The sequence below is a fragment of the Netta rufina genome (assembly GCF_964035555.1).
Source record: "Netta rufina genome assembly, chromosome: 5".
NCBI lineage: Eukaryota > Metazoa > Chordata > Aves > Anseriformes > Anatidae > Netta > Netta rufina.
In genome coordinates this window covers 42939998-42965869 of record NC_140128.1, presented here as the reverse complement: position 1 = coordinate 42965869, position 25872 = coordinate 42939998, and the positions used below count along the sequence as shown (strand labels likewise).

Genomic DNA, 25872 nt, shown 5'->3' with positions numbered 1-25872 from the left:
AACAAAATGATTTCTTTCAGATTTGGCTTATTTTCTATCAGCAGGAGGAAAGAAAGGATTATTTATTTCTTTCGTAGTTCTGCAGGTTGACCCAAATTTTACTTCCAACAGAGGAACTGTTGATCGTGATGACAAAGAATATTAGAGCCTTTTTCTAATGCTGCCTGGTTGAGTTACATCTGGCATCAACTATATTTGTTCAATGGCTCCCAATCAATTATATCCCGTAGTACTCATTTTTCTGAGCATCAAGACAAGTAAAAAGATGAGGCTGTTCCCACTCCATGTAGATGAGATGGTAGTGTGAAAAAAGTCAGCGCTATATTTGGAGTGTTCCTAATTGCACTGTTCTATTTCCAGCTGCCGAAATCTGCACTAGAATTTTAATTAAGGGCTAAATTCATGCAGCAGATCCTGACAACAGGAAACAGTTATGTTATTTAAATAGGCTTTGCAACGATCAGATTTTATCTCCCAAGGCAGCTCTCAGATGAATATGGAAGCGGCTTTTGTTCTTCTGGCAAGAACCGCGATCACACGCAGAGAGCCGAAGGAGGTCACATCCTCGGCTGAGGAAAAGCCATTAAAGCTGGGGCAGCTCCCCAGACGATGGCTGGGGCTCAGAAATAAATAAATAAATAACAAAGCTGCCTTCTTGCACACAGCCGGCCGGGAGTGCCCCGACACGAGGCAGAAGCAGGCAGAGACCCGGCGTGGGAGCGGGGAGCTCCCCTCAGGGCGCCCCCACAGCGACAGAACCCGGGACCGCGGCGCCTGCGCCCACAAAATGGCGGCCGCGAGGCCCCGTCCCCAGCTCCGCGGCGCCCCCAAATGGCGGCCGGCGGCGCGCCGCGCTGCGGAGGCCGCAGCGCCGAAGTGCGCGTGCGCGAGACCTGCTCCTCTCCCCACCTCCCCTCCCTGCCGCTGAGCGAGCGCATGCGCAGGCGAGACTGGGGCGCCGCGTTCCTTGCAAGCCACCCGGTGGCTTTGCTTTGTGCGCGTGCGCGCGGGGCTGCTCTGGAAAGGGCCAGAAGGGGCGGGGGTGGGTCAGGTGACGCGGGCGACTCACGCTGGGGCCGTTGGAGCCGTAACGGCTGCGCCCGGGCCTGAGGGAGGCGCCATGGCCACCACCGTCAGCACCCAACGGGGCCCGGTGAGTGCCGCCCGGGGCCTGCCCCGGCGCCTTCCTTTCCCCGGTCCCCGGCGGAGGGCAGAAAGGAGCCCCCCGGCCTTCTCCCGGCCGCCGCCGCGAGGCTAGGCGCGGCCGCTGAGCGCCCTGCCCGGCGGCGAGGCTGTGGGGACGGGGGGAGCTCCGGGGGGCTCGCTGCTCTCGGGCCGGGCAGGCTCAGGCAGCCGTCTGTGAAAGCTGTGGGGTGAAAGGTGCTGAAAGGGGCGCCCGGGGGTGGTGTGCAGCCGCGGGGGGAAGGCAGCTGAGCAGTCCGGTCTAACAGTCTTGTGGGAGCTCGTGCTGAGGGTTAATGGGGAATGTTTAATTGACTGGCTACGCTCTGGGATCATCTTCCCTTATGCCAGGTTGTTGTGTGGTGTGGTGTGTAACTTCGGTGGTATAACATCTTTCTACACGTGTGCTGTTTCTCTCTGGAAGGGTCTGGTAGTAATGGGCAGCATGATATTGCTCTGCAGGTGAAGTAAGATTTTTTTTCCCCCTTAATTAATTTACATTTCTGTTTTTTGTTTCTTTTAAACGGCTACTTTATTTGCTTTGCCGAGAGACCAGAGGACTGCATTATTAAATTACTAATCCTGAAAAACTGAATCTCTGTTATTATCTTATGGCAGTAATGTTATGTGAGCCTCTATTTATTAAAATGCCTTACTTGTCATGTTTTCGAGAATGGATTCCTTTTTCACTTGGTTTTAATCATAGTTTCGTTGTCAAGATAAAAGTTTTCAATGAGGAATTAAGGTAAAAAGTGTGAATTAAGACTTCTGCTATCTCTTTGTGATGTTTTGAAAAGATAACAGCTGTTCTGTCTGAATCTGATAAATTAGGTAGCCTCTATCCCCAGAGGCTTGGTGTGAGTTTATTGCTTGATTAAACCAAATACATTCTTTCAGTATGTGACATATTTTATTAAATATAGAGACAAGTGACAAAATAGAGTTTATTTCTAGGTATCCCTTAGCTGATGTTTGGAAAAAGTGGGAGAGACAGAAGGGAACTGGTGCTTGAAGAGGATCCACAGGGACTGGTAACAAACAGAGATATGGCTGAAGCTGATCAGTGGGCCTGGCTGCAGTCCTGACCTGCTGAGAGGTGACACTGTGCAGGTGCTCTCTGGAATGGGAAGATATTTCTTTCCAAGAAGAGTTTTAATTTCATGAGGTGCTAAACACCTTGTTGATATTCAGTGCAGCACTTTAATCTCTGCTTGTTTTAGCTCGTTCAAATCCTCTTGGGTTGAGAAGATTTTAGTGAGAACTTTCTTGGACTTGGCTATTATCTTGCAGTTTGAAGATCAAAATTTCCTAGACTTCATTAAGTGTTGTAAAGGAAATGTGTTTCAACATCTAGGATGTTATGCTGGATGTCATGTCTTACAATTACACAGGTAGTCCTATAGGTTCTTTTGACAGTATTCTGTTACTTAAAATTGATTTCTACCTGGCAGGTAGAAAGGTGTACGTGGGTTTGTTTTGTATAGCCTTGGCTTTCTCTTTTTTTCCTTATGTACTCCCCACATTGTGCATGCTTTTCTTCTTTGTCTTAAGCACTTCAGAGATTTGAATGCTTTCAAATGAATGATTATATTATATAGTATTGGAAAACTGACATTCATAGATGAGAATGCTGATCCAGTATGTAACACACCTTGTTTAATTTGCTCTAGAGCAAGAGATAGAATTCTGCTTATTTCTATATATACAACTGCATTACAAATGAATAGCCACTAAATGGTGCTAAAGGATAGAGAAACAATTTTTTCTTCAGGGCTGCAGAGAGCAGTTCTCATGTCTCTTTCATTTTGAACAGACAAGAAAATATTCAAGGTTGTTCCAGTTTCATGCAGATAAGAAAACAAAGTATGCTGCTATACTGTTGCCAGTCTTGTTTTTATACCTATGCTTTCTGGTTCGTGACTACGCTTTTTTGAGTAATTAAAAATTCTGTTTGACCTTGAGTTTTTGAGATGTAAGAGAACTGGAATTCTGTCTGCTAATGGTAGATATTCTGATAGAACATAGATTTATGGTCAGGATGTTAGGAGATTAGTGTGAATTCATGTTTTGTGTTATTTTTGAGAACAAAACAGCTTTTGAAATCTAAACTACAGCTGAATACAGAAGGGCTGCTAAATGATACGTTTTCCAAGTGAGGGATATTGCTAAAAAGTCTGGTCAGCCTTCAGGTTAAGTCTCAACTTTGAGACATCAAGACCTCGTATTTGTGATATGTCAGCTAGCCTAGCACAGCCAAAATGGATGACTGTGATTATTCATAATGCTGGCAAGTGCCAGATCCTCCAAAATTTAGATCAAGTGCCAAGCTAGGCTACTTTGATTTCTGCTCCTGTGGTTTCCCTAATAATCACTGCTTCCATGATTGGAAATTTTATAATGAGCAGCTTGTATGTGCGATTAGCTCTCTTTCCTTGTTCTAATACTGCAATTTAACTACATAAGCCTTGTCATCTCTGATTTTACTTGGTTTTGTTTTGAAATGTAGCTCAAGAATGCAGTAAACACTTCTTGAATTTGAGATGTCAGTAGACATTAATTTTATCTTCACTTTGTAACTCATTTTTGAATATAACAGTTCCTGCCGTACTTAGCCTTCAAATCACAAAAGATTCCTATTCTGCAAATTTCTTCTTCCCTGAAACCACATCAGTCTTTTTCTTTGTTAATGGCTGTGCTTTTGCTCTGTGGAATGTGTTTTGCAGATGTTTCAATGTAACGTCATGGACAAATTTAAATGTGCTGGGAAAAGCCAGTAGCAATAGCTTGTGGCAAAATGCTCGGTCAGGACTAAATATAGTTCGTATACTTGGTAGAAAGGGAAAAATACTGTCAAGGTGATGCCTCGTAAAGTGCTTACAGGTAGGCATAAGGAAGCAAAGGAAGGAAGTAAGTAGATTAGTCTTTCTGTTAAAAAGAAAGAATCATAAGAATGAGGTAAGAAATGTCTAGTAATTTTGTAGAAAAAATAGAAAGTGAAATTTGCTCCTACCTGTGGCTGTCCTTGCATCGCCCCATCACCCCCAAAACTTCCCCTGTTCCAGCTGGACAACTGAATTCTCTCTTCTTGCCCTGTATCTACAAAGAGAACCTGGCTCCATTTTCTCAACTCCTCAGAGTTACTGGAAAGCTCCTACGAGGTACATCTGAAGATTCCTCTGCCCTAGACAAAGGGTCTGTTTTTTCCTAGCAAGTCCAGTGCTGCAGCCCTTTCTATGGGTCCAAACTGGATGCACTATTCCAGATGTGGTCTAACCAGCTGTGAATAAAGGGAAATGACTGCTTTCCACAGTTTACTGGCTAGGCTTTTGTTGATGCAGTATGGTATGCTGCTAGGTTTTGTTGTTCTGGGAATGCACTGCTCATTCACCTTTCACTTGCGCTTCCATGGATTTCCCCCTGCTGCCCTACCAGTTGTTCTTTAGTCTGTACCAGTGCCAGGGATTTTCCTGTCCGAAGTACAGGATTTTATGGTTGTTGTTGAATTTCATGAGTTTTCGGCCAGTATCTCTCTCAGATGCTGTGGTTGCTGTGGTATCCTCAAACATACCACCATTCTCCACCAAATTTAGCATCATCCTGAAAAACTTATGAATGTACATCCTGTCCTCTGGTCACTGAAAAGAAAAAAACATTAGGCACACATGTTAGGTTTCAGACCTGTACCTGTTAGGTACACGCCTCTGAGAAACTTTGCTTTTAACCCACTCCTGGTGTCATTGACCACTGAACTTCAACTCCTGAACTTTGTAATCCGGGCAGTTTTCCCTCTGTCCAGTGGTCAACCCACGTGTACATTGTAATAACTGAGCTTTGATACTGAGATGTCGTCGGTGACCTTTTCGAAAAGCCTTTTGTGAAAATCAAGGTAAACAAACCTACTGTTCTCTACTTATTCACATGTCTACTAATTTTATGATAGAAAGCAGTCTGGTTCAACTAGGCATTTTGTACCCTTGGAAAATGTTGACTATTCCTTGTACCCTCTTTTATGGCTCTCAGAAGGACTTCTCACTCTGTGAATCTCCTGGCAACTGGAGTGAAACTGACTTGCATGTTATTTCACACATCATCCTTTCTGCCCTTTTCAAAGATGGGTGCAACATTTGTCTTTCTCCAGTTATGGGGGATGACTTCTAATCTCCATGACCTTTCAAAAATGATAGAGAATAGCCTTGAAAAATAGCATCGGCTAGCTCTTTCAACACCTTTGGTTTAATCCAATCTGGTCCCAATTTTTTTCTTTAGCATGCAAAACGTAGAATAGTTCAAAATTCTCTTATTCACCCAGTTCTTCTTTCTTAAAAACAGTGAAACCATTTAAAGATAAATATGTAGAGCTTTTTTGAGTAGTTAAGGTGTTTCATAGCTCTTTAGCATGAAATTTCTCTGAAACCTACTATCAGAACTTCTGATGTCATTTGCAAGTGTAGAAACCTTAATTACATTTCTCTGAAGGTATCATGGTTCCCAAAGTCAGAGCATTTGTGCTTGTCCTTGGGCCGTGTTGCCTTTCCCTTCATTATGGAGGAACTTGCATCATCAGTTATAGAGCTAGGTAAGGTGCCTGATGACTTCCCCTCCTCTTTCTTTTACCTCCAACACTTACTGCATTTTCATTTGTTCAGCCCTTTGTGGTAGCTTACTTCACAGTGGCATTGTCACCACCTAATCTTGCATCAGAATTGGGAGTGAGAAGGAACAGGAGGATGAGACTGACAGCCCTGTGTTAGGCTCAACAGCTGTGGAGCACCATGCTGCCTTCAGTTTGAAGGAGTGAGTTGAGATGAGTTTTTTGCACCTGCAACATTTCACACTAACAATCCTCAAAACAAGATGTTACATGGCTTTAGTAGACAGAAGGGGCAATATTTTTGTCTAGATAACTCGTTTTTGATAGTAATGCTGTCAGTGAAGCTTATTAAGAAGTGATTACTAGGCAGGCCTAGTAATTTTATGAAGAAAATTTTATGAAGGCCTGCTAAATGTCTGCTTCAGAATTGTAGTTTTGTCATGACGCTGTCATTTTTGTCTTGCTTAAAAAGAATCTAGTACAATTCAGATTGGAACATTTTATTCTGCAATTGATGGTAGAGTGGAGTTCAATTTCACATTCTTCTTTAAATGTTAAGTGTTAAAAGTGTGTTTGTTTTTAAATTGGGTATTGAGCAGGATACAAGCTTGTCTTTTATGTTCACCTTGCTTTAAAAATAAACTGTGGTTGAACTCAGGTTATACAACTCTATTTTTGATTGGGATATGGAGGTGGCAATTGCCTACTTCTAAATATTTTGAAGAGGAAAAAATTGTCTGTTTTCTCTACAGATAAAGATTGTACGCTATTGGTTTGTCTCCATCTATATGGAATCAACTGATAACCAGCATGAGATCTTACTGATTAATGTATTTTCCTCCATGAGCATCTCTGCTGGGTGCTTATTTAATGTACCACTGGGACTTCTGTACCAGATCTCACTCAGAGCTGAGAATTTAAGATGGGATTGTATGTATCTCCTGTACCCCACTATTTCTCTTGAGGGGTTTGCCACTCGGATCTTTTAAGAATTTAATTACATTATCGGGTTTCAGTTTCTGGTGCTGTCTGTTTTGCAGTTCTAGGTTAAGAGTGTAGTTTTGTGTGAGATAGGTGAATGGCCTAACATCAGCTTAGATGCTGTGAGAAAGCTTTGGTCTTCCTTACAGATTTTGTCTGTCTCTTTTGGATCTCAGTGCAGAGACTGGTTTATAGTGTTTTTCACTTGTCTGACCATCATGAATGAATAAAGTTTTCCAATGTCCATGTTAGACAGTTGTACCAAATAAAATATGCTATCCTGTTTTCTGAAAAGCTGGCAGAGGCAGCTAGAACATTTGGCAATGTATTTCCAGAGCTGCAGCCACCGCTTGTGGCTATAGGAAATCTTTATGATGCATGCTTTTAAAGATGCTAAAAATTCCAGATTTGAAAATCTCTGAATGTTGTCAAGGATTAGAGAGGACCTGCTATGTTGCAAATGCCATTCACTGCCTTTCTAATTCTGGTGCCATTTCAAATCTTTCCTAAATGGACTGTGTTTTACTTTAAATATATATAATTTTAATAATGTGTATTTTAATAAGAAGGCTGCTACAGGGCCTGTCTCATTTCCAACCTAAATTAAATAAGCATTCTTTCAAGATTAGCACGGTATTTTAGCTCAGTCTATTTCCTCTTTCCACCCGTCGCCCCCCACACTTCTTAAATTTTAAGCTGCTGGTTGCTGTCTTGGTAGAAGTAACTTCTGCTCTTCTGGCTTGATTTCTTAAAGCATTCAATTTCTTTGGCTATCTGAGGAGGATTGTTTGTATGCCTGATTCAGTCCGAATTATTGTCTTCCAGGTGGGCTACCAGGATTTTACACTGTGTAGCGAATGAGGCCTCACATATATACAGTGGCATTCATTTATATCCTGTTTCTAATGATGGTAGAATGTCCTAGAAATCAGCACTAGCCTGTTTTTATCATGATAGTTATTACTCAAGCATCAATAAAGCAAATGTTTGATTGGTGGATAAAAATATTTTATGGGTAAACATATTAGTGACTGGAAAGGCTGATGAAAGTTCAGCTATCAGCTGAGGATTCATTAGTTTACATACTGGTTGTTCACACTGTTAGAGTGCTACTAAATATCCAATAGTTTTCTGCAAATAGCTTATTTAATAGCTTTTAATTTATTTATGGAGTTATTTTCTTCAGGAAGCAGCTATTATGAGGAATCCAAATGTCAAACTTGCCTGGTTGTGAGAAGATAACATATGAGGTGCACACTCTCTGTAAGGAATATTTTTTGTAGTTCTCTGTTCTCTCCTGAGTTATTTCCAGCACTGCCACAATGGTAATGCTTACGTAATGCCTTCAGCAAAGTGGTGTTGCATGAAAAACGAATTTGTTGCTTTAACAAAGTAAGAGTCTAATAAACATGAGCAAAGCATTCACTTCTAAATCAGTGGTCTTAATGGATACTGTAAAACTATTTTTTAAAGTTCCCTTTAAAATGTTCACTTTCTGTAACAGTTGTTTTTTCATTGTAAGATTTTAAGACATGGGTAAGCAAAACTGATTCTCTTCCCTCCCTTGTAATAGCCTAGCAGCAGGCATTCAGTACTTCCTCCTTGGCTGCTTTGATAAACTTCCTTTCTGGCATGTAACACCTACTGTTGCCAGGATCCCTGAGGCTCTTGAACAGAAATGGCGTCTCTTGCCAAATCGCATTTCATGTGACTGTTGCTATCTCAGATGCAATCTCGGCATGCAAGCGCTGTCTAATCTTCAGAAGCTATGTCCTCAGGGCCTTTTAACTTCCTAAAGTATGTTGTTCTGTGGGCATGCATTTGCCAGGTATGCAATTGAGTAATCTTGTCTGGGATAGTAACATAAGAGATTACACTGTCTTTTGTCTTGATGCAGTGGACAGTTTTGTATTAAATATGTAAGCATCTCTAGAGACAACAGAAATGAGCTTAATTATGAGTTTTCTATGCTGCTTATTATATTATACTCTATTTTAGCATGGTGATCCCTCTGAGTGTGTTTGGTGGTAGTATTCACTGAGCATTTAAAACCTAGAAACAAGCAGAGTTGTTGAATTGACAAGTAACATGTAGAAGCTTACCTTTCTTATGCCATAAACATTACATAAATGGTGATCGCTGATTCACATTACTACATGTGACAGAGTTCCCCTCCATCTTTTCTACTTAAGATTTTTCATCATTGTGCATTTCAGTGGTAAGCCAATTTTGGAATTCCTCTGTTATTGAGTATGGTGGGATTCTATCCCAAAAATTGACAGTTAGTTGCAGACTGTGTTTAACATTGGAAAATGATTAGGAGATCTTTCCGTTGAAGGATTTGATTTGTAGGAAATGTTGTCTGTGTGATCTGTCTTGAGGATGACTGAAGATGACCCTTTCAAATAGTGCGTTGCACCAAGTATTTTGGAAAGATTTATGCAGCAGTTGCATCTGCTGTGGGTGTGTGTAAAAATACTGGAAACTTCATTGAGCAGTAGCTTGCATTAATGATAATGAAAGCATATTGGACTTTATCATCTCTATTTCAGTGCTCTTTCATACTGAAAGAGTACCATTTTGTCACGGGAATGATCAGATAGAGCAAGTGATGGATAAGTGAAATAACTGGCCGGCATTGGATGTGATGTGTGAATGGGATGTAAGACTTGGTAGACCTGACCTTTGTGTGGACTAGTTAAATGGCTAGCGGCAGAGCAGCCTGGATTCTGTATGTCCAACTCTTTTTTTTTTTTTTTTTTTTTCCCCCCCCCAGAGGCTTATATTGGAAATGAGTATTTTTAAAAGAGAGCGTGAGTACATTTGTCATGTGAGTTGGCAGTTCTGTCATTTAACTAGTTCTTTATTCGTGCTGTCAAAACAGAGTAAAATGCTGCTGAATGTTTTTATTATGATTTTGATTTTTTTCATTCTTTCCCATTGTTCATTATGAAAGTAGGAGACATGTTTAAAGACGATTTTTTTTTTTTTAAAGGTATATGTTGGTGAGCTTCCTCAAGATTTTCTTCGTATCACTCCAACCCAGCAGCAACAGCAAATCCAACTGGATGCCCAAGCAGCTCAACAGCTACAGTATGGAGGACCAATGGGTACAGTAGGCAGACTCAGCATTACTGTGGTACAGGTATAAATCGTACCATATTTGTAAAACAAACTTCAATCCTTTCCCATTAATGGCCATGAAAGACTGTTGGAATTTGAGTTACTAAATTACTTGTGTATGGGAAGTGAGTTCATAACATTTTTTCTATCTTCATGTTTCTGTAAGTCAGTGCTTTTTAAAATTTTTTTCTTAGCTGTGTCATGTATGGCACAGCAATTTCCTATAAAGCTTATTATTATAGCAGATAATAAAATTAATGTTTTTCTTACAGTGAACAGATTTTTTCTAAGAACTTCACTTAAGAAGGCTTCCTGTAGAAACACCGAGTATTGGAAGACATTAGCAATTTTGAGTCTATTGTAGGAAATTGCAGTTGGCTTACGTATTTTTCCTTAAGTGGCTGCTTTGTTCTGTCCCTGCTTTCTTTAAGGCCTTTTGCTGCTTTTTTCCAGTACTTTATGCAGGTTTTCTAATTAATTATGAGTATAGTCTTAGCTTTTTATTTTCTGCTTCCTCTTTTCTGTTATCTCCCTCTTCTGTTCTCTTGGCAGTGCTTTATTGCTGCCTTCATTATAAGCTTTCAATTTTTAAAAATGTTCTATCTTAACACAATTCTGTAATACCTACATTAGCATACCAGATGTCCCTCACGTGAACTTAACACACCTCATCTATTTACAAGTGCTGTTTTCATGTCATTTTTCTAAAAGAATACCAAAGATAGGTTTAGCCTCAAATTTTAGCATGAAGGCTCGTATAGTGAGAGTATGGTTACAGCCTTAATGGTGAGGTGAGGTCCTTACTGTGGAGGAAAACCATAGGATCTCACAGGAAAAGAGGCATCATTCCTCCCTTTGTATCTTTCAGTGGTCAGTTTCCTCCTTCATAACCTATGCAAGGAAAACCCAGGCAGCTAACAGTTAGTCAGTCTCACCTCTGTGCCAGCCGAGGTCATAGAGCAGATCCTCCAAGAAAATGTGCTAAGGCATGTGGAAAATAAGGAGGTGATTGATGACAGTCAACGTGGCTTCACTAACAGCAGATCGTATGGTGTCCCGAAACTGTTTTCTGTGCCTGCCCGGGAATTCATGCAAGATTGCTGCAGCAATCTTGGTTGCATATTAAGGCATGTGGTACTCTGGAGAGGAGACTTACCATGGCGTAGTTAACCTGTGGAGCACGAAAAGCTGGTTGAAGTATTTTGTATTTATTTAAATACCTGTTGATTAAGTACGTGCGCTGATTCTGCTACTAATAAACTGGAGAGAAATCAGAAAATGTTTTTTTGGAAGGTGTGTACAGCTTTTTTTCTTGAAGATACGCAGGAATAGTGATAAGTTTATCTAAGCACAATTGATTATATACTCATAATCTGTCAATCTAGTAATATAAATACTGTTTTCTTTTCGTAACACTTTATGGTAAGCTTTTTAATCTCTGGATTTAAGAGTCGAGAGAGAAGAATGATTTGGGTGCGAAATTTCCTACTTAATTGCAAAGCCCAGACTTACAAGAAACAGTGTGAGATATTTCTCACCAGTAATAATATTTGAATTATTGAACTAGTGTGTGACCTGAATGAGTAAAGGGCCTTCCAGGATGGAGTTACACCTGTTATATCTGTTGCAAGTGTCAACTGTTTGAACTCCTTAGATCTCCTACTGGTGGGAGACATAGGCACCACTTTGTCACTTTTCTTTCTGTAACAAAAAAAAAAAAGGTTACTTACACAAGCCAAAAATGCGTCAAATTTTCATTTCTACTTTGGCGCACCTATGCAGCAGTACTCAGTGTTGTCTTTAGGACTATTATCAACTTTTTTTTTCCCCGGTTTCTCTGTTACAGCAAAAGTAAGTTAGATATCTTCTGATTATTTACTGCATCTGTCTTTATAGTAGCTTAGAACTTAATTTGCCCACTGAACTAAGTAATATCAGTTGCACACATCAGATCATTTTTTCTCTGACAAGAATAAATAACTAGATTTTACCTGAGTTGAATTGGCTTTGTGAAGAAAACCTTCTGATATTCTTGAAGCTTCTCTATTTCTGTATTTCATCCTTTAAAAGTACTTCAGGTGAAGAGGATAGGTTACCTATCACACGAAACTTGTAACTGCATATTGGATAGCAGAAACCAAGGCAAAAATTGAACTTTCCTTATAATTGTGCATCTGTTGTTTTTTGTTTAGTTATGGTGAAGATGTTTAAGTTACGTAAGTGTTTTCTACAGCAGACAGTTTGAAAGAAGAATCTCTTTTTAAAGATTCTCTTAAAGGACTCTCCCCTGTTGTCATTACAATTCATTATTGTCCTTTGTTTTGTCCTCTGATTCTCTTTATAAAGTAATAATAGTTACTTCACAAGTTAGTGTAAACATTATGCACTTAAAGGTTCTTTTCTCTTTCAGGCAAAATTGGCAAAGAACTATGGAATGACCCGCATGGATCCATATTGTCGAATACGTCTAGGGTATGCTGTGTATGAAACCCCCACAGCACATAATGGAGCCAAGAACCCCCGCTGGAACAAAGTTATTCAGTGCACTGTACCCCCGGGTGTGGATTCTTTTTACCTAGAGATATTTGATGAGGTCAGAATGAGTATATTTAATCTTCTTCATCCCCTCTTTGGGTTGAGGTTTGGGTAGAATCTTGGAAGGTAGGATTGAATTAGCAAAGGCTGTTTCTTAGCTGTGCTCTCTGGGAAGTGATGCAGATTTATCAGAATCCCAAGATAGCAATGTGCAAGCCTTTGCTCTGCCCCAAGAATGTCACAGCTTTGTAGCTGATAAGGGGTAGCTGAATATTAGTTCCTTTTCACTATCAAAATGTGCTGTAGCCTTATATTCTGTAATGTTCCTGTTAAATAGCATGTTTATACGATGCTGGTTTAGCCAAAAAATTTCATTTTTATTCTAACCCAGGAAGAGCTTGTATGCAAGCTCATAAATGCTAATAAATCAGTCCTTTATATAAGGTGTAGTCACTAGAATTTATTAGTAGAAACATAACTTAAATCTGGGAAGGAAATTCAGGCCAGTATGGTAAGCTCATGTAGGCTCTTGCATATGTTTTACTTAACATACAGTGTTAATAAATTCCTACCTTGTGAACAGTTTGATTTTTTTTTTTTTTTTTTTAGAGATAAAGTACATCTGATTAACAGCTCAGTTAGGTAATCTGCTCTACAAAGGTTACCTAGAAGAGTAGTACTATCTTGAATTCTAGTACGTTCTTCTGCTAGATGTTATTATTGGCAGCAGGGAATATGTGCTGCCTCCTCAGTTGTTCCAGTTCAGGGTATTGACTTAGATTTAGCACAAATGTGCCTTCTCTGATAATCTAAGAGGCTATGACTTGGTTGAAGTTTGTTTCATTGCTGCAGCAGGGGGTGGCACATCATTCCTTTTATCTGCTCTTGAATCACTGGAGTTCACAGCCTATTTTAACAGTGTAAGCAGGAGCTGATTCTTAGTAGTATGTTGACTGCTCACAAGTGATTATTATTTACAGATACAGGCCTGTTTACATACCTTCTGCCTTACAGGTAGAACCTTCTGCATTCTGGCTGATTAATCAGATGGAGACTTGAAATACTATGTAAAATATTTCTGTGTCTGTTGTTTGCTTTATGTCAATTCAGGCAAGGGAAAAAAAAAAGGTTTTGATGCTGTTCCTCACAGTATCCTTCTGGACAAAATGTCCAGCATAGAGCTAGACAAATACATGATGCAATGGGCAAACAATTGGCTGACGGGTCAGACTCAAAGGCTTCTAGTAAATGGAATTACATCAGGCTGGTGGCCAGTCACTGATTCCCCAGGGCTCCATTTTGGTGCCAGTTCTCTTCAGTGTTTTTAGAAATGATCTGGACACCATTTTGTTTTCCTTTCAGCGAGCCTTTTCAATGGATGACCGCATTGCTTGGACACACATTACAATTCCTGAGTCTCTGAAACAAGGAAATGTGGAGGACGAATGGTATAGCCTGAGTGGAAGGCAGGGTGATGACAAAGAAGGAATGATTAATCTGGTGATGTCATACACGGTAAGATAAGTTAGGGGTGAGAAGAAGAAGGGTTACAGAAGGGAGTATTTGAGGTTAAAGTAGAAGTGTTTCCATTGTATTTTACTATTCTTTTTGTGTGCATGTGTTAGTGTTTAAAATAATTATACTTACCTTGGGGAAGAGCAGACAAAAATACTAGTTGTAAATACAGTACTTCCTTGGTGAGGTGGTAAATGAATACTTATTTGGTTTTGTAGTTATTAAAACATTAAGATAATTTGTGTTCCTGCCCTTAAATACTTAGAAAGACATGTCAATTTAAAAGAAAAACTACTGACAACTCTTCTGTCTTAAGTCTTTCTGGAAAGTTTGACTGCAATTTTTACTTCCATTCTTGTTCGTTTGGTCTTGAACTATTAACTTATTCTTATCCATTTAGTAGCTCCTGTGCTGTTCTCTAGCCTGTCATCTTTGGCATAAGTAGTTGTTGGATAGCATGGTCACCCCTGAATGCTTCCTACTATGCTTGCACATGATCAGAAGTTCCAGGTTGCTGCTGAGTGCACAAGAGCAAACAGGTGCTGTTCAAGATTCACATTTGGCCCCAGAGCTGAACGGTTTTTCCCTTCATTCGTAGGATAAAGGATTTTTTTCTATTAACCTTTAAAACTATCTGCAAGTGAATGTGCTACACAGGGAATCTGACCTGCTCATATTGTCCAGGATCAAAGTGAACAGGAATTGTGGTAGTAAAAGGGGATATACTTGAACTGATACTTTATTTGAAGTACTAGTTTACCTCAAAATTGATTTGAACTAGTATTTGCTTCTCGAAGCATTCTATCACTCTTAATGAAATTCAGTTTTGCCTTAAGTTTTCATTTGATGAATGCAGCATATGCTTTATTCTTGTGAAATAAGAAAACCGATAAAGCCATATTAAAAATTTGCTTCAGGAATAAATTTTCAGTGGCTAGTTTTATCAAGCTGCTGTGAAGGGATAGTTTGATATGATGTGCTTATGCTGATTTACACTCAGATCTTTTGTAAATTAAAGGGACTGTAATTAATTTGCTAGAGAATTTGCTTTCTATAGATTTAGGTAGGCCTTACTACAGTTATATTGAAAGTCTGTATTTCATAGTCAGTATCACAGTATGGCATTTGTTAAACGCTGTTTTAGTTGCTGTTCTAGTCATGTTGCCCCCTACCCCCCTCCAAAGTTGTTCTAATGTCTGTTGTGTTTTTCTTTGTCAAGTCTTTGCCAGCAGCCATGATGATGCAGCCCCAGCCAGTGGTCCTGATGCCTACTGTATACCAGCAAGGAGTGGGATACGTGCCTATAGCAGGTATGTTTTTTTCATAGAAGACTCTTAAATCTTCCAGATAAAGGGTTTTACAGATATAGGTACCAAACTTCTATTGTTTTCCAGGATGTAAGGGGAAGCTATAAAAGCTATAAACTTTGACCATTTTTTCCATGGTATTTTTTGAGAGAAAAGCAAGTGAATTAAGTATAGGTCTGATTTCAGTCTTGTACCTTCTTTAAGAGAGCTGCATAAGTTTGGCTAAATGGATTAAAATAGCAATAGAATCAGAACAAGTAGCTTGAAGGCTGCTCTTTCTGCATATATAGTTTAGATTTATTGGTCATTGCATACCTAAGTATCTGGCAGACCACACTAATATGTTGTGTGCTTTTAAATGCTGGCAATCCAGGTGAGAAACTGCTTAGGCTTCAGGAAGTGCACCAAATGATTTCTGCTGTCAGAATTGCAGCTTAAATAGACAATGAAGGATCATCCTTTCTGTGGTCTTTGAAGTTACTCTGTTGGAAACTTGCTACGCAGCACATGAGCTTTGTAGCATTCTGAATGAGAAATGTTAGGGAGCTCTGAGATGTGGAAATACGTCAAGGCAAGCTAAAGCAGATGTCACTTGTCTTGGTCTGTGCAAATTAAGTTGTGGACTTCAATAGAAAGATATGTTAACTTCAGGTTTTGTAATTTTTCTGTCAAAGATGAGAAGCTTAAAGTATATAGATAACCATGTGTTTGTCTTACCCAGGTAAAAGGTAAGTAAAGTTAATTTTTTTCTATTTTACTTAGAGCCCTTAAAAGATCCAGTTTGTACATGAATTCAGCAGGATACATACTTCTAAGAGAAAACAATCTTGTAATCAGTATATTTTGAGTTTCTTTTCATACATTTATATGAATGAGTGATAGTATATGGGACACAGATCTGACACAACAGATTTCTTTTTTCTAGAGTCAATCCCTGGTTAGAGAGAATGAAGTTTAAATTCAAAAGCAAACCTCCACAATAACTTAAGGAATAATAATGCCTGTTTCATTTTCAGAGTTAAATTAAAGCAAAACACGGAAAGGTTTTGCTATATGCTTTACTCCCTGATGTAAAACACGCAATATGCTTCATTTAATGTGTTTTCATCTCTATAGTTTAATTCTCAGGAGTTATCTTTCTTGGCCAATAGTCTAAATTAGTGTGTGTATCCTGTAGAATGCTTCTGTTGTGGTAAGCCAGACTCCTGTGTAGTGTTTTTGTGTTTGAATTAGGTGCTGCATCTTTTTACTTCTAGCTTCACCCCATCCCTATACACTGAAACAGTGAACTTGAAACTTAGTATCTTGTGTGTGGTTAAATGAAAATTAATCGCTGGGGTGGTACCTATAGTAATACAATAGAACTACAGGATTTCTTTAACAGATGAAACCAACAATATTAACGTAGCAAAATTACTGGGCTAGTCAGACTGTGCTCAGTGAAAATGAAGCAGAGACCAGTTTCAGATATAACTGAAACTGGACATCCAGCTGAAGAGGTAAAAACTGAAACTCAGTTGTGTATCTTGGTGTTCTGTAAGTTTGTGTTGGCCTTGACTATTTTCAGGTATACTTTATTAAATTGTCTTGGACAAGTGAACAAACAACTTATGTTTAGTGCATGTGATTGATAAAAGGTCAGGTGTTACATATGAATGTTATCTTTATGTAGCAGTCATATTGATGTGTATATTGGAGTATTTCCCTTCTGCAAAGATGCAGCGTATTTGATTCAGTTACTGTTATGATAACCTTTATTAAAAATTCTTCCTGATTCTGTAACTCGTATTTTTAAAACATTGTGAAGTCCCATCACTCCATTAGAACTTCTCTTTATTCTGAGAAAACTTGAAAGTATTTCCTTAATTTCATAAATGCCAAACTAACTTATTATAAGCCACCCTTGGTCAAGTTAGATTTTCTGTATTTTTGATAAAAATTTGAATATTACTGTGCTTTGTGTTTGCTGTTCCAGAATTTCTGTGGGCACCATGAAAATTTCCCAAAGCACTGTGAGTTTTTAAAGCTTTTGCCTGTTCGCTAATCTAATGACCCACTCATAATTATAAAATCTAATATAAATAAAAAACTAATAAAGGTAATTTCAAATGGTAAATGGAACTGACAGCACATCTTGGAAGACATGAAATATTGTCACAGTGTTTTCTGTGTACTAAACTAGATGTTCCCCCTGGATTCTGCGAACTCTTTCAGGAAGATGTTTGTATCCGTGTAAACAACTGGCCTCTGACAAGCTGAGTTGACTGTATCTTCTGGGGAAATTCTTGGTATACTTTGGAATATTGTACAGGGATTTCTCTCTTTTTAAGACTGATTACTTAAAGAAGGGCAGCGGTAGGATATCAGTATATGCCACAGGAATATATTTACCTTCCCATCTTTTCAGTTCCATTTTTTAGCCTATCCACTTAAATGAGCATAGTCAATAAGCAAGGTCTGTTTCTTTCCTTGAGATAAGTGGAAGAGCAGTGCTGAATGTAGCCTATTGCATCTGAAACGGAGAGGATTCTGTTGGTGGGCAAGACAGAATCTAAATCTTGTCTAAGATGAACAATAAATTCAGTGGGTGGACTGGAATGCTTATCCAGAACAGTGTAACACTGATTCGTGGAAACTGTCCAAAATAATTGAGCTTTACAGTGAGACAGTGTTAAGTCAAATTTAGCTGTGTCATGAAGGCCAAACTGTGTTTTTTTCTGTGTGTAACAGAATATTCTGTTCAGAACTTTGCATACGTAATAACTAATCTTCTAATTAAAGTGAAAGCAACTGATTTTACTTACACTCCTCTCTATCATACAAATGGAGGTGAATAGTAGCAGCAAGCAGTTAGATGCTGTGGTAAGCAGATGAGGCTTGAAACGCTGGCACAAGTAACGTGTTGGTCTTTACCCCACATTTTATGGTAGGGATGAGATTGTGGTGAAAGCAGAAATGACCTTGCAATATTCTTGTATGGTGTTAATTCATTTTGAAAATTTTAAAAATTAAAAACTCTGATGATGCTAGTTGCTACAAGCTATAGTTGTCATGGATGATATCTTTGGGATGGGTTTGGGAAAACCTGAACTTCTGTTTCAATCTTCTAAAAGTTGGCTTTCTCTATACTCTTCTAGTTGCCTTTTCTAAAGTTTAGTGGATTTAGCACTGTAGAATAATACATAGTGGCATGCTGGTTGCTTACAGTCCAAGCTGATCTGTGATAGGATGTAAAAGGCATGAAAAAAGCTGAGTGAAGTTGGTTCAATGAACCTGTATTTCTCGTGTTTTGTTTTGTTTTGTTTTGTTTTTTTTTTTCCCATGGGATACATAGCAAATGTGTCTGCACATGACTTAAAAACACCTGCATAAGAACTAGGTTTAAAAAAAAGTTCAAGAGTCCAGCGTATCAGTTCTGCTGAGGTAAACTTGTACCTCTATGTAAATTACGCCTTTAGGTGTCAGTATTGGGTTTCATGAGTTAGCTTATGGTGGTGTTGATATGTTAGAACACTGTGGATGTATGTTGTCCTTTTTGGACTATAAAATATAATCCTTGCTAAAACACCTATTAGCTTATTTTAATTTTCTGTTCCCTCTAATTACTATTTCTATAAAAATAGCACACTGAGAAGCTTGTTCAGAGTGCTGAAGCAAATTAGTTGTGGGACTTGAATCCCTAGCAGCATTTTGTTTTGATATTAGGTAATTGAGTTTTTACGCAGTTACCTCAGTTTATCCAACTTTCACATTTAGAAACTGAACGGTTCATTTTCTTTTAAAAATAGATTAATATTTCTTTCCCGTGTCTTATTCCTTTTCCCTCGTCCCTTCATTTCCACCTGTCTATAGGGCTTGAGTACTTTGCTTTGGGTAAGTTTCCAAGCTCTTTTCTCACTCCCATCCTCATTGACCTAAGTCTTTGCATGAATTCATGTAGGCAGCTTTATGTTACAGCAGACTGTATCACACGGTACTGCCACTTGGATGTCACAATAGAATAACTTAATGCATCTCTTGAAATTGTGTCTGTTCAGTATCAAGCTGTAAGGCTTAAAGCAATTGGTGATAGTGTTGATGATGTGATGATTCTTATGAAATTGTTTGATGCCTGTGGGTAATTTTAAGTGACAGTACTGCTTTCTTGGAAGACAGACACTAATCTTGCAGTTGTTCTGCTACTGCAAGATCTGGGAGAAGGAGGTGATGTCATGACTTCTTGTAAACTTGAAAGTGAAGAACTCAGCTCTGCAATGACGTTCTGACAGGACTGCCTGTCAGTTACCTTCCGTTATTCTTCAAATGAGCTTTTTTTTCTAAAAACAGTAAAAATTTTTTATCAGTATGCATCTTTCATACACATCTGTTTTAGATTCATGTGAAGTTAAGCATTTGATATGATTTTGAATGAACTCTAAAGGTGAATTATGTTACAGAAAATCAAATTTTCTTCAATTAGGCTTGCTTTACTATGACACATCTGACTGAATTGTGCAAAGATATTGTGACATCCTTCAATACAAGCACTGGTGTTCAATCAAGTATGTTCAGAAAATTCTAGAACTATGTCTTGCGAAATGTAACGTCATTTCTTGATGCTCTGAATTTCAGAAGAATACTGTAAACACAACTGGTGTGGCTATTGCAGTGTATTTAGTGTCATCAGAGGAGTGGAATTGTAAAAATTCTGTGGGTCCATACTCTTCATTTTACCTGGCAGTTTGTGAAGAAGAAACACTATGGATGCCATCATCTTTTTTTAAAGTTTTAGAAATGTTTTTTTTTTTTTTCTGAAACAAGTATCATTAAGTCATGTTTGAATATGATTTAAAAAAAAAAAAAGTGGTGCTGATTTGTTTAAATTAACTTGTTTTGAGGAGGTTCCTGAGAGTTTATTTTGGAAGGATCTGTGCATGGGGCAGTAACAGTGAATTATTACATGGAGTACTTGACTGAACAACAAAATAAGTGTGTAATGCCTTGTGTGCAGGTGGAAAAAAGGACCCTGTTAAGGCTTTGATGCTTCATTGCTGCTTGTAGCAACTGACTTGCTGCTGTACATGCTCATTTCATGTATTGGAATGCCATTGCTTATGCCAGCATGTTTGCCATTGCCATTTCATTGAACTAGAAAACATTGCTCCATTCTACTGATTTATAAAACTTAGTCCCTGAGAGCAACACAGGAGAATTGGGTTCCATTTATAGAGGATGCTGTTGTGGGTTAGTTTGTCTTCTACTGTTAGTGGAACGAGCTGCTTTATATGTAAGGCAGTTTTTTACTGAACATTGAAAAATCTGAAGTTTATTTTAACTATTGTCTGAATTGTGTGTGTATGTATGTTAAACAAACTTAGATGCTACATAATTTAAGTCTTGCTTACTATTTTGTAAATCAGAAATGATGGATGCTTTTAGTCTGTGGTGGGGAAAACAACAGAGAAGGGGGTGAAAAAAAGGCAAGCTACTCTTCAAATTGGTAATTTTATAGCTTGATTGTTGAGCTTCATGAAAAGTAAGCACTTACCACGGTAAATATTTATTAAATATTGCTGTGATTCCTACATTTGTATATAGCGTGAATGTAGAGAACATTAAATAATTATATTAACATAAGAGCTGAAGAAAATGGAGTTTTAAAATTGTTAATGTAGATCGATACTGAGGAGACATCTTGTCTCTAAATTCAGTTGTTCAGACTGAAAATAGTTGGTTGCCTGTGCAGATGTTTGGCCTCACAGTTATTTTGCTTTGATAAAAGCAGTAAGAAAATTGTGTGACCTTCATGGTTCTTGACATTTTTGATAAGACACTGAAACTTCATTTGTAAGCTATAGGATGCTGTGGTATTTGAGAATCGAACTTGATGTTTCATCTGGGTTAATGCTTTAAACGGGCCTTTTTTGCAGACAGCTCTTACACAAGCCGATAGTTGAATAATCTTTGTGTTCTGATGACTTACTGAAGAAAATTAGGAAGCTGAGGTTAAAAGTAAAGTGTAACTTGTATTGCTCTGTTCTTTCAGGTACTTTTCAACTTTATTTTTGAGGCCACACATCTTTGTTCACATTTTATACGTGCCTAGATTGTTTGTAGGAAGAGTGAGGAGAGAGTTGAGTGTTGAAGCTACAGAAGAGGAAACCCGAAGTGCTGTTGGATGTGGTTGAGTAAAGAGTTGTGTTTGTAGTTTTGTTGAGGACTACTTTGTGGATTGCCTCTGAGGTACTACCATGGTCTGATTTGCCAGATGTTCAAATAATCTCAAAGTGCTAAACAGAATCCCAGGGACCATGGTTGAAATGACACATGAAGCTCTAGAGCCAAAGTGTAGGTCGTGGAAGAAAGTATATATACCCTTGGTAGGGGTGTGTTGCATATGACTGGGCAAAGATGTGGTTGCAGTGTGTGGGTAATAAAATTAGAGTGAGAGGGGGCTTGTACTTTGTTGCAATTTGAACCTTTTCAAATAGATGCAGCCTGTACCCTAGACTAAAAGCATCTAGGTTCCTTTTTTTACTTCTAATAAAGCTTGAGAAGATTACAAGAGGAATTTAAGTCAGAGAATGATTACTATGGAGACACTTTACAATTCAGTAATGCACCCCTGTATCAAGTTGGATAGGACCGAAGTCCAAACTGAAGAAAGTACATCGAGTAAAATCATAATTGCAATACACAGTCAAACTATATTCAGTTACAGTATATTGTCAACCAGAGTTGATTCAGATGTGTTTAGCTGATCCAAGTAGAGTTTACAAGTAATTAATAAGATGATCAGTAAGAAAATGCAGGTAAGATAACATTTAATGGGTATTTTTATGCTTTTTTGGGGGAACCAAATATCATGTAATCTATTACTTGATTTGTTTTGCTTCTAGATGAGGATAGCAAATTGAAATTTATTGAGAAACAGTTCTGGAGTAAATGTTTTCATGACATACCATGAGCTAATTAAAACCTATGAAGATTCTAAGTCTTTGATTTAGAAACAACAACAAAAACCACTTAGGTAAACTCTAGGAGGAGTTGACAGTTGCGTAGGAAAAGCATGTAGCTTATAAATTGTGAGTCTGTGAGTGTGTAGGTCAGGATGATGTGGTCTCTGTATGTCATGTTGTCAGCAGCATTTTTGACAGTGTCATTTGCTAAAGATTCTTGTACTAAGATAGCATGTGGTAGGAATAAAGGTTCTTTTCTGGTTTAGTAGCTATTTTGAAAATCTGCCGAACAAATGAAAATAAGCATTGAGCGATTCCGTAATAGAGGGAGGCTGTTAGTGGGGTGTATTGTATTTTTAAAGATGAAATCAAGAGAAGGGGACTAATAGATAACGTGTCAAAATAAAACCACTTAGTTTTCTAAGTCTCTTTGACTGCAGTAGGTTGCAGAAAAATCTCATGTTACTAAGTAAATGGGACATAGTGTCATACTTCAACATTGTAATATTATGTGTAAAGATAAAAATAGGTGGTAAAAATAAAATACTTAGTGGTGCTTTTTTGATTGACTATTGCTACACATACAGATCTTTGAATTACTGTGGACTATTCCATGAAAGTATCAGGTGAATAGAGGTCAAAGTGGATAAAATATTTGAAAGGGAGTAGAGAGCAAATGTGAAGACTTTATTGTTCTGAGTTATGAATTGGTGCCATGTTTGCATCTAGATGCAGGTAGTTCTTCTTTCCCTATTTTAAAAACAATAAGGCAGAACTAAAGTAATGCATAGAATGTGGGACTAAGATAATCAGGGCTGGCTTTTAGTGAAATAGGCTATTTTCAGAAATTAAAAATCCTCTAAATGTACTACTATACTTGGTTTCAGTTCTATAAAAACAAGTGGTAGTTTTTCAGCAACAGATCTAGTCTGAACTAGTGGTAGAACTTTTCAAGTGATGAGAAGGGTCTTTTGTCTAATAATTCTTTTTAATCAGAATTCAAAACCCCATTTTCTAAAACTGTCTTTCTAAACCAACAGTGCTTTAATTTCACATAGCAATAAAGTGCATGAAAAATGTCACATTTGCACTCTGGCAGAGGGACAGGGAAAACAGTGTGCACCCCTATGGGTGTAAGAGGGATTGCTTTTTTGCTACTTTGTGACTTTGCAGGCTTTACTAGATGGAACTTCAACCAGGAAAAAATGTTTGCTTAAGATTTGTTCCTGAATATGGTCCAATCTCTTAGCGGACCTAACTTCCTCCAACAGAGATTGCATTCATTGAATGTCTACTTACCAGTCATGTATAATGCTGAAGTAAAAATACCTTGTTCATCACACCACAGGACCTAAATATGTTTAAGGTTTGGTTAGTGATTCATGTATAAACCTGGTTAATACAGGTTGTATCTAATTTTGAGCTGTACCTGTTACCATATTGCTTTTGGAACGTAACTTGGGCAGAGGTCCAGTTCTAGAAAAATGTGTTCTGATTGCAACAGTCTTTGAAATCTCTTTTCCAGAGTAGATGAAAAAATAAATAAATGCTGAAGTTGGTGGGTTAGTGGGGAGGGATGAGCCACTTTCTTCTTCAGAATCATTAATTTTCCTCACATGCTTGTGTTGTATTTTTTTTTTGTGTGTGTGCAGGGATGCCTGCAGTCTGCAATCCAGACATGATACCTGTGGCAATACCACCTCCTGCAGTCAACCCTCAGCACCTGTGTAATGAAGAGGACCTGAAGTCTATCCAGGACATGTTTCCCAACATGGACAGAGAAGTTATCCGCTCAGTGCTAGAAGCTCAGAGGGGGAACAAGAATGCAGCTATCAACTCCTTGCTTCAGATGGCTGAAGAATCATAGATCCCCACTTCCTGCATTCTCCCTGCCCTCAATGCCACTTAGTTTTACTTGCCAAGCCAGGGATTTAGCTAGAGGAAGAATTTCCTAACAGTTTTCTGTTAGTGCATCCTATGTGAAAGGTTATACTCCCTTTCGTCCTTCGACATTTGGATCTTTTCACCTTCTTTCTCTACCTGTACATACTCAGTTTAGTGTATGTCCTACAATACAGCACTGAAGCATCTTCACTATCAGCTGTGCCCTGTGTGGCTATGTTCTGATGGGGGATAGAAAGTAATGCTGCTTTTTTTCCTTTTTCTCCCCCATTTCAAAAACTTGTTCTTAAAAAGTAATTCTATGCAGTACAGGATTTACTACTGTTCGTTAGATTGAAAAAAAATAATATTGCTTTTCCATTGAAGGGTTTGCTTTCTAAACATAACTAATTTGTTAAAGTATTCAGGTTTAATCAAGCAACCTGTTTCTGCCAGAAATTAAAAGAAAAGCCTTTTCCTTGTCCTATGGTGGTTAGTTATTGCTGTGATACATTCAACTGTTTGAGCGAATTTTTTTGATTCTAATAAGCTAAATGTTTAGGTTACACTGTAGGTATTTGTAATGAGCATCTTTGATATAGTCATCAAGCACCAAAGCAGTATGTTATCTGGTGTGTATTTTGGGGCTTTATCCTGTAATATAGTATGGTCATGTATCTGTAAAATCTTAACAGGTAACTTTTCAGCTTAGAAGGTCTGAACTGCTGTAGCGGAGAACAGGACAGAACCCTAATGTACTCCCACTGCGAATTGCACTCTTACTGCTACTACTTCTGCATTCCCGTGGCTATTCAAAAGGATGAGTGCAGAAGGAAAGATTTTGTACCTGGGAAATTAATGAAGCCGTAAAGAACTACTTAAGGTGTTGTCACTTATTTAAAAAAAAAAAAAAAGAAAAATTTATGATCTGGTCATAAGGCTTCTTTCTTTGTTTCAGCAAAGTTATCATATTGTATTAGGAAAAACTATTACATTTTTTCATGTAATTTGAAATCAGAAGCATGGAAAATAGCTTCAGAATCTTTGAATGTCATTATGAGTTGCCCAGTGACTTACTAATTATGGTTGCTGTAATCACAGAATGGCTGAGGTTGGAAGGGACCTCTGGAGGTCATCTGGTCCAACCCAATTTATTACGATTTGATGCAGATGGAAATAAATTCTTTGTGGGAGACAATGGAACATATCTGAATTAGTCTGATCCTCCAAGGAGGTTAGAGGTCGCTTGTATTTATTATTAGTGTTAATTTTTCAGATAACAGTTCATCTTGGAACTGCAGAATCTTACAGAACTCACCAGTTACACCTGTTGGTTAAGTTTCTGCAGTGTCTGTTTGTGTAGATGGTAAAGTAATGCACTTTAAGTAGTATGCACCAGTTTATTTTTTCCAGTGATGTGCAATGTTGCTGTTTTATCTTTTTAATGTTTGTGTTTGAATACTTTATACAATAGCCATACTCTTTTATATTTTCAAGAGTTGGAATGAATGTACATTTGAAATCCAGGCTCTTGAGTGATTCATGAGAACTTTAAAGCCAGGTTTGGAATAGGGAAAAGGGACCCTTATTCTCTTCTTCCCTGTACTTTGTTGCGTGTCCCACACTTAAAATATTCTTTTTCATATCTGCTGAAAAGCTTTTTCCCACCTACATTTAAGAAGCCTTTTGGTAGCACTGATGGTAGAATATGAATATTTATTTTTTTATGATTAAAAATGATACTGAAACTTTTAAAATATAGTACCAAAAATCATCCCAGTTCCTGATCTTTTAAAGCTGTCTGTTCATAATGTACAAT

At 38.2% G+C, this 25872-nt stretch overlaps 1 protein-coding gene across 2 annotated transcripts; it reads left to right on the top strand.

Annotated features, from left to right (window-relative positions):
* The first annotated feature begins 1038 nt into the window (after positions 1 to 1038).
* Positions 1039 to 24973, top strand: TOLLIP (toll interacting protein). Of its 2 annotated transcripts, XM_084287072.1 has the most exons (7): positions 1039 to 1153; positions 9750 to 9899; positions 12288 to 12470; positions 13775 to 13927; positions 15147 to 15237; positions 19087 to 19107; positions 23825 to 24973. In XM_084287072.1, exons 1-7 carry the CDS (start codon positions 1121 to 1123, stop codon positions 24037 to 24039), a joined length of 846 nt encoding a protein of 281 aa, XP_084143198.1. In that variant the 5' UTR covers positions 1039 to 1120; the 3' UTR covers positions 24040 to 24973. The 2 variants fall into 2 exon arrangements, with proteins under 2 accessions (XP_084143198.1, XP_084143199.1); XM_084287073.1 differs by lacking the exon at positions 19087 to 19107.
* Positions 24974 to 25872: the final 899 nt, after the last annotated feature.

Coding starts and splice junctions, on each gene's coding strand:
- TOLLIP (XM_084287072.1), top strand. CDS start 1,121: ATGGCCACCACCGTCAGCACCCAACGGGGCCCG. Junction 9,900..12,287: donor TCAGCATTACTGTGGTACAG/GTATAAATCGTA, acceptor TTTCTCTTTCAG/GCAAAATTGGCAAAGAACTA. Junction 12,471..13,774: donor ACCTAGAGATATTTGATGAG/GTCAGAATGAGT, acceptor TTTTCCTTTCAG/CGAGCCTTTTCAATGGATGA.